The sequence below is a fragment of the Perca flavescens genome, chromosome 17, assembly GCF_004354835.1.
Source record: "Perca flavescens isolate YP-PL-M2 chromosome 17, PFLA_1.0, whole genome shotgun sequence".
Classification (NCBI taxonomy): Eukaryota; Metazoa; Chordata; class Actinopteri; order Perciformes; family Percidae; genus Perca; species Perca flavescens.
In genome coordinates, this window is record NC_041347.1 from 24,402,940 (window position 1) to 24,412,401 (window position 9,462).

Below are 9,462 nucleotides of genomic sequence, written 5' to 3' on the forward strand. Positions count from 1 at the left end.
GCTAATGATTGGCACGCTTGACAGTGATTGGCAGGGCTGCCATGACAACGCTACAACGACACCAAGAAGACCAATAGAAAAGGGAAACAAAATGTTTCAATGCTACACTCAACGGCGGATTTAGGGGGGAGATATTATGAGGCTGGTGTCATTAGGCGATAGCCATTGAATCATTCAATCTTTTTTACTGGCCGTATTTTTTCGGTTTTTCCTTTTTCTTGATAAATTTCTTTCTCTATCAGGTCATTTCCATGGTTTTCAGATCCCCTTTAGAGCTTTATCCCTCCCATTTCTTCCTGCCAAACTTCGCTGATCGCCCTGTTCTCCTGGCGAACAGCGCTCCCACCACCAGGTCTCCAGAAGACTTGTCCATGTTTCAGCTACCGACCCTCAACTTTTCCCCGGAGCAGGTGGCGAGCGTCTGTGAGACGCTGGAGGAGACCGGGGACATCGAACGGCTGGGCCGCTTCCTCTGGTCCCTGCCTGTGGCTCCGGGAGCGTGCGAGGCGATCAACAAGCATGAGTCCATCCTGCGCGCCCGGGCCGTGGTGGCGTTCCACACGGGGAATTTCAGAGACCTGTACCACATCCTGGAGAACCACAAGTTCACCAAGGACTCGCACGGCAAACTGCAGGCCATGTGGCTGGAAGCGCACTATCAGGAGGCCGAGAAGCTCCGCGGTCGTCCCCTCGGACCGGTCGATAAGTACCGGGTGCGGAAGAAGTTTCCGCTGCCTCGGACCATCTGGGACGGCGAGCAGAAGACGCACTGTTTCAAAGAGCGGACGCGGAGCCTGCTGAGGGAGTGGTACCTTCAGGACCCATATCCAAACCCCAGCAAGAAAAGGGAACTGGCTCAAGCCACTGGACTCACTCCTACACAGGTCGGAAACTGGTTTAAAAACCGGAGGCAACGAGACAGAGCCGCGGCAGCAAAAAACAGGTTGGTGATTTCTGTCCTTACTGTCAAAACACAGCAATGTACAAAAGCGTGTGTAAAATGCATACATTGAAAAGACAAAGAGGAGATTTTACTAAACATGTCGTCATGTTTACGGAAAAAGACTGTCTAGGAATTGAATTCAGGATGGACATCGACAACACTATTTATGCTGTTGTGAATATCTTAAACTGTCTTTTAAAAATACAAGATGTTTTTGTTTTTCATTTAGAAGAGCTTTTAAAAATATTTTCGCCAGATATGTAAATTAACGTTGCGGTTATTTTGAACAGAATGTGGAATTATAAGAACAGAACAAAACACTATTACAGTTAAAACCCAAGTTTAGTGTTCAGATAACTCTGAATAATAATAAAATAATAATAATAATATAATCACAAACAATAATCCTGTTATACCGACGAGGAGATTATTGCGCAGTTTAAAAAAAATAGAAACAGCTTGTTTATGTTTTACGTAAGAGTGAAAGCATTGTAATACATGACAAAGACTGCTGACATTATAAATATAAAACATTACTGGACTTCACTTATAGTATAGCATAACCATTATTTAAATGATTTTCATGATAGTGTAAACAACTCTTATTTGTAATCAGTAAAAGTAAAAGGTAAAAAATAAACAGGGCTGGATACGTCTTAATATTTCCTTAGCCAGAAGTCAAATTGTTTTATTTACACTTTTAAAATAAATTTAAACTTGTCATGTTTTGCAAATAATTTCAAACATTATTGTGTTTGCTACCTAAGCTATGTTATGATTTATTAAAGCTACAAAGCGTAAATAGCTAAATTTATCATGTAGCCTACCATAGTGCATTTATCATTTTAACATCACATGGTACTTAGTATTGGTCAAGAAGATTATCTCAAAGGATAATAGAGATATTATTTATATTACTTGACTAAAATAAGCATGCGTATACAAAAGCATTTGAAGAGGCTGTATTCATAACATTAAGTGTGGTATCATTCCATTGAAATGCTATAATTAATTAGAAAATACCTCGGCGAGTACTAAGCCATATGAACACTATTCTAATCTTTTTGCTAAATGAATAGATATATTTCCAGTCTGATATTATCTCGCTGTGATGGAGTTATTATCATGAGTGGATTGGAGATAAACATTTAGGATGATTGGAGTAACCTGGATCTCGACGTCACTCATTCATGCACTTCTACTTCCATCAGACTGAAATACATCTGTGTCAAAGCCTCACGACATTTTGCGTTTGAATCAAGGCCTATATTTTATTTGAACAAATAATAATACTTTGCTTATGAAACTGCAGAGTCATTGGGCTTAATAAGAATAATAAAACTCTGCAATACTGAAGAAAAATAATAAATGTAGAGAGCATGCTGCTACAAGCAGAATAAAAACAGAATAGCTACAGACTGTTGCTGTAAAGAATGCCATCAAACTGCTTTTATAAAAGACATCAAGTTGTATTTAAAGCTTCTTTTTTTTGCAGTGATATAATACGTAATTTAAATCCCAGATTGCTGACTTGCAAGTTGACAATGCCTACTTTTGTAGAAAAAACAAACAAAAAAAACCATCACATTTCTTCCAACATTTGGTAGTCTAAATGGTGCTGTGTTTTGTCCCCTGAAAGCTGCATTTGATAAAAGCATGCATGCATGGCTGGGGCCGGCAGGGGGAAAGAAAGGCGAGTTGGAACCCCTATTTTGCAGGAGGAGGAGGGGAAGGGGGACATTCTCAGGTCTAATTGCTATTTCACTCATTTTTTTCCTTCTTTTTTCCCTCCCCTCCTCGCTTCTTTTCTTCTCCAGGCTCCAACACCAAGCAATAGGACCGAGCGGTATGAGGTCCCTGTCAGAGGCCGGCCTCACCCCTCACAGCTCGGCAGAGTCGCCTTCAACCGCGGCCAGTCCGACCACCAGCGTTTCCAGTATGACAGAGAGAGTTGATACTGGGACGTCCATCCTGTCCGTCACATCCAGCGACTCGGAGTGCGATGTATGATACGGAGAAAAAAACACACACATAAACAAAGAAAAAGAGAAATATTTACAGGGAAAATGGACCTGAGAGGAAGAAAAAAAGACTTGTGAAATATCGCGGATGAAAAAAGGACCGATTGATATAAATATTAAAATAAAAAGAGATAAAAGCACGTCGTTTTTTTTTTTTTTTTTTTTATTAAAAAGCGCTTTCAAAGGACCCACGCCTCCCCCTCCTCTCCATACCCCCCACACCACCACCACCACCACTACTACTAAACTACTTGCATGATGTCATTTTATTTTTTATTTTGTAATCAGGGAGAATAACCTGAATGCAAGATTTTCCATCAGGAACATCGATCAGAGGGAATAAAAACAGATCGTCTTGGTGTTCGTCGCTATTCTTTTTTTCCTCATCTCCGTTTTTTGTGCTGATGATGATGGTGATGATAATGACGGCGAAGCAGCCGCTATGCAGACAAGATGCAATCCTGTTTTTACTTTGTGTTCATCAGACAATCATTTTAAGTCGTAAGCACCTTTTTAAATACACTTCTGTCACTGCCTGTGTGGGGTACATGGTAAAAAAAAAAAAAATGTCGAACGGAATCGTCATGACTGTATAAGATTTTTATTTTTATTTTCAAAATTTTATATTGAATTATGTATATCTCAAATAATGCGATCATTCTCCCGGTCTGTAATATACGTGTAGAAATATGCTTGTACATAATTATTGCTCTCCCCCGTCTCATCCTCTTTTCTATCCCTTCCTCACTTTTCTTGACTTGGTGTTCCTACATAAAATATTTGTCAAAACTTACAACTGAAGTGCTCTAGGCGTTTTTGTTGTTTTGTTTTGTTTTGTTTGTTTGTTTTTTTTTGGGGGGGTTTGATAATGACATATGTTACCAGTCACAGTTATGCAAAGAAAAAAATATATGAAAAGTGAAATTGCTTGTTATTTCTAGATTTATTCAAGTCTACAGGCTGCCCCCATCATCTCTTCTTTGCCGCCCCAGGGTCGCTCAAAGCGCTTACTTACATTCAATGTTTCTTTCTCGCGTGGTTATTATGTTAATGTACCATACCTTTCTAAATCAAATACAGTATTCAATTTGCTATACCTCTTTGCATGATGTCTGTCTCTCCATCCGATTAGGGATAAGGACATTGATAAGTGGCTAAACACATGTTCATATTGGGTCATTTGGATTGTGGAAGCATTAATGCTCATCGTGGCTTATGCGTTCCCGTAGCAGGTTAGCACTCAGCAGGCTGAACTCACCCAAAATAAGTTTGGTTTTATTTCCGGAACGGAGTTGACTCGGAGACTTTAGAGACTATTCATCATATTGGTGTAAAATGAAACGCAAATGAATGCTGTAATTAAAATGTTTTAGATTTTATTTTCCAGATGTCATACTTTACCCCTTTCTGAATTCATGAATACACCCCATGGTTCAAATATATGTGATGTAGGTAAAATCGCCCAGTATAACTGCCTCATACACAAATTCTGGCAAACGTCAACGTCATGCAGCACTTAAAAAATGTGAGTGCTATTTCCCCTTTTGTTTACCGTTGCTAGTGAATACAGAAATTAAGTAAACGCGCCATTAAATGGGCTAATCACGATGGGACTCCTCCCCTGTCCCAATCTCCCATTGTGGCCCGCTGAAAAGAGCTTTTCTTCCTCGGACGAGAACCATTTCCCCCTCCAAAAAAAAGGCTTTCTCTCCTGCAGTCCCTTTCCATCTAAATCCCCAACCAATTATGCTGCAGACTAGGGCAGGTTTGCTGTAGGACACTGTTGCAGGAACTATGGTTTTGGTGGAAACACTTGCTCAAAGATTTCTGCTTAGAAGCAGCGCTTAGGATTTCCCCATGTAAATACGGCGCTGTATAAGCTGCAGGCAACTCTGTGATACGCGTCGAGTGTCTGTGAGTGTTGGAGTCATGTCTTTAGCAACAGAAAGTAGGACAGAGGCTGCTATTTGGCTCAGGGACACCGCAGGACTTTTAGAAAGTGGAGACTGTCATAAAAAGCTGCATTTCTTTCACCAAGACAGATTTCTCCCTGACTTTTATTATAATAAGACAACTGAAACTGTACTGTCTCCAACAAGTGTAACACATGTCCTGTCTGGTGTCAGGGATGAACAGGATGTTAAGATATGTTTATAGAATGTTTGGCAATTTTGTGCAAAGTCTGAAAGCTTGAATATAAAATACTATGGGCGGTGTGTGTGTGTGTGTGTGTGTGTGTGTGTGTGTGTGTGTGTGTGTGTGTGTGTATATTTGTGAATAAATGCTCACGCTAAAGAGACTAAAAGGGGGTATTTAACATTTAGAATAGAGACCAGGAAAGCAATTTTCATACAAAAGCGTGCCTAATTAGACTAGTTTCATTTGTTTATGGGATTTTTTTTTCTTCATTTATCTAATTAATACAAGGTATTAACAAAGCAGGCTATGGGCACGGGAGTGTAAAAACACAAAAAACCTTAGCATCAATCATAGCTCATAAATAGTTGTTAAAATAGGCTAATTTGTTTTATTATTGTAAAGTAAATTCCTCTCCGCAAAATCTGAGATTCAGTTTGACAAAAGCTGAAATTGTTATAAATAGTACACTATTGTAGATACTTTACTATATACTTTAGATCTGACTATGGATTATGGTTTTTATCCTGAATGTTATCAGTCTCCACAGGATGAAATGTGCACATAAGCTATCCTGCTTGCATAAGTCTCCCTCAGACGGACACCAATCAAAACACAAAAACAAGTGTGTCAAAAGCTTCTGCCATACGACTCAATAGGCATGTGATCCTGAAATAACCGAGGCATAATGCAGACAAACTCAAAGCTCAGCACCCTGCCTGGCTGAAACAAACCATCTCCCGCCGCACTCATTGGCAGTCAATTGCAGATGAGGTAAATCTGTATCATATTTTAAACCCATTCCAGGTCTTAAATCGGCCTGCCAGAGACAGATAGGCCCTATCAAGAGCACCAAGGGGCCATGGCACCACCGCACCACCAGACCCTTATCACCAGACAACCCCCCCCCCCGCCCCCTTCTCTCTCTCTCTTCATTTACGCACTCCACAAGTTTTATTGGCAGCGACAAGTCCCGGCTATGATTGAGATTAAATTAATCGTAAACTGAAGAGCATTTTTATCGGCAAAGGAGGACAAGAGGATTAGGGCTCTATATGAGAGATGGAGCCACAGATAGGGACTCATGAATACAAAACAAACGATGAATGGGCTTCATTTGCGCAACGTAACGTTCATTATCCCAAAGCTCTGGAAACACAGTGCAAATATGCAGATATAAACTTAAGACTTAACTTAGGCCTACTTGTGAAAAAAAAAATAACAAAGGCGATGTGCTTGTTTGAAATAGGCCGAATGTGAAAAAAAGTCAGCTAAAGATTGGAACTTTGCACGCGCCCTTTACACCCTTTCATCGGTCCGTTGCGCTCGTACTTTATAAACACAAATAGTGTATTACTAAGGGATTTCCATAAATCCACCATCAGCAAAATATGTGTTAAAAAGTATAATTAGACGCTGGAATGTATAATGCCAGAAACACAATAAAAGTCAATATGAATAAACGATTATAGTGATTTTCCAGCAAGGCATGGTCAACCATGTAAATGAGACGCATGTAAACAGGTATACGATTGTCCTCGCTGTAAACATATGTAGGCCATGTGGCAGCAATAAAAAGTGCTGCAAGTGTTGAGTCTATCTGTTGCTGGCTGGGGTCATTAACAGTGGGGGAGTTCTTGTTCGTGATCTGTCAACTCAAATATGGATCACAAGACAAAGGAACTTAGCGAGGAGTAATCTCTGTGTGTGATACTTACATGAGAGTAAACGAGAATGTGAGACAAGTGCGGCAAAAAACAGAAAAAAAAGACTCGCATGTTTTTCTCTTTTCGCTCCCTGAAGTTGTTTTGCATTTATCTGTCCTAGTGCATCTGTCATACGCGATTTGCGGGAACGTCAACAACATAAAGACGATTAGTTATTTTATGAATTCCAGATTTGAAGAAAAAGTGATTTAAGAGGAGAAAAGCACACGTGAATGCTTTTCTGAAAAATATAACAGATTTGAGTTAGGATTGATAGTTGTTTGCGTCGTGATGATCCGCTAAGAGGTCATAGTTTACCTTCCTTTTCATTCCAAACCACAACATCTTGAATACCGAAGTTAATGCAAGGCACTGTCCAACTAGGGAACATGAGGAAGGAGGGAGGATTATTAAGCCGGAGTCTGGCAGTGAGAAATACTTGCCCTGCCCTGTTTTTTCTCGGATTTCACCGGTTAACTGAACACAACTTTCCTATTGGTGTGTATTCATGCAGCACCCAAAGAGCACCACTTTTCCATAGCCTCGCCATCGCGGCTGTCAGTGCAGGAATGAGCGGGGCCCTTTGGACTAAACTTTATGCTTTCATCTCTCTCCTTTCTTCAATAGGTAAGACGCAGGTCTGCAGCATTCCTCCTGACTGTGTGGTAATTTGTACCAAGTTCTATTACCATGATCTGTCATTATGTATTTTAGACGGACAGCTATAGCATACAGACACAGAAACAGTATACGGTTCTCCGTTTCTGGGTTATTATGGGAAATAATAGTAGCAAATAAGCATCCTTGTAAAGGCCAAAACAACTGAGTCTGCATTAATTACGCATTATATTGTCACCTTACCATCACTCTTAAATCACAACTATGCTGTAACACATTTTAGAAGAATTACAGCAAATAGCTACAGATTTTAACATGATTTTAGTCATATTAAAAGGGATTATAGGAGATACAAAACTACTATAAAACTCAATAAACTCAGTTGGAATCACATACAAAATAGGCTATATGCTAATAATGATGTGTGGTTATGGGGTCAGGTCACTTCTATAATTTGGCGTGGTTGCAAGCAGGTTAACTTCGTGAGATGTGTGGCATTTTGTGTAATTTCGATTTGACCGAGTTGCGTAAATTGTGCGCGCTTTTACCAATGCCAGGCGCCATGCACCTGCTGCTTGTTGTCAACTGATACCCCCCAACCCCATCACACGCAGTCTGTCTTTCACGCTCACCATTTATCACACGCACACACTCTCTCTCACTCTCTAAGACAAGGGCAGCTTTTGAAAATGTTCTTCTATTAAATTGTAATTTGGAGGTCACACAAGACAGGAGGCAATGATACAGGATCAGCGGTGTATAAGCTTTCATTATATGTGGGCTACCGACGGTATACAGACAGATGGGATCATACTCTCTCTCTTTCAGGTTGGGAGGCGTGTGTGTGTGTGTGGTGAGGGGGGGTGATGTCAAGGAATACTTACAGTCTAATGCTTATTAGTGTGGACTGCCATTGCACAAGCCTCATCTTTTTAAAACAAGCATAACATGAAAGCAACCCAACTCTGGCTTACTCGAGCGAACATGACCACCCCCCCAACCCTGTCGCGCGCACACGTGCACGCGTATATTCTTCACAGACAGCACATATGGAGGTTGTGTGTGTGTGTGTTGGGGTTGGTTGGGGTGGGGGTGCTTGATGCAGGCTGTGATCTCTCGCCTTGTGCACACCGAGTGGACAGAGGGCTGAGCAGCTTAAATGGAGCCCCAGCACCTGTGTTTTCTACCGCCGTTCTCAGGCCTTCGCATGGCACGGCACTGTACAGCACTGATGTATGCACTGAGAACCGCGCAGGCTACTCGCAGACGTTATACACACCATGTGCCAGAAATAAAAGGTAAGGATGTGGGAGTCTATCTTCAGAATTAAGCTCCAATGAATAATTAAAGTGAAATCCCCCATACTATGGGTTTACATGCTGCACTCCCTTCTCCCCTTCTGTTTTGGTTGAAGATTATTATAAACCAGCTTTTAACAAATTGTGCCTAATCAAAGTCAATCGACTTGACCAGGTTTTACAAACACAATAAGGAATCATAGATTGATATTATATAACAGGTCATTTTAATGTAATATAAAGTAGGCTATATCCGCTGCAGTGGTCCATTTAAAAAAATAAATAAATAGATGAAGTGACCTAATAAAAGCCACCTTCGCCTTTTCTCCATTTGCACTCAAAACATTTCCATTCTTACTCATTTCGTAAAAAATCTCAAAAGTCTCCACGAACACGTCACTGAAAAATTGTTTATTAGCAAGAAACCACTAAATCAGACTCTCGGACTTGGTGCGATTTGGTGACACGTACCCACTTTACTCCCCCTTTTCCTTCCATGAATTGGTGATTGTTCCTTGCTCTGGTGCTGAAGGCTATTGTCAGTCAGCTGGAGCTCCTGACTGCTCTGGTACTGAAAGCACCGGATGAACCTAGACACGGACACCTCACACATACACTCCTCATCTTCTTCTTTTCACCATTAAGATTTGGCACGATAATACATGGCACGAGGTTCCAGGTCAACAACGTCAATCGGTTTCATGACACCTAATGCCTTTTGCATTAATCTTTAAATAGAA

At 40.7% G+C, this 9,462-nt stretch overlaps 1 protein-coding gene across 1 annotated transcript; it reads left to right on the plus strand.

Moving 5' to 3' along the window:
* Positions 1-251: 251 nt before the first annotated feature.
* Positions 252-2,960, plus strand: six3a (SIX homeobox 3a). The gene is made up of 2 exons (XM_028603965.1): positions 252-943; positions 2,761-2,960. Exons 1-2 carry the CDS (start codon positions 252-254, stop codon positions 2,951-2,953), a joined length of 885 nt encoding a protein of 294 aa, XP_028459766.1. The 3' UTR covers positions 2,954-2,960.
* The last annotated feature ends 6,502 nt before the right edge of the window (positions 2,961-9,462 follow it).

Bases quoted from the DNA above. Each gene is read 5' to 3' on its own strand.
- six3a (XM_028603965.1), top strand. From the start codon at position 252: ATGGTTTTCAGATCCCCTTTAGAGCTTTATCCCTCCCATTTCTTCCTG. The intron at 944-2,760 runs GTTGGTGATTTC...TTTCTTCTCCAG, and splicing joins GCCGCGGCAGCAAAAAACAG to GCTCCAACACCAAGCAATAG.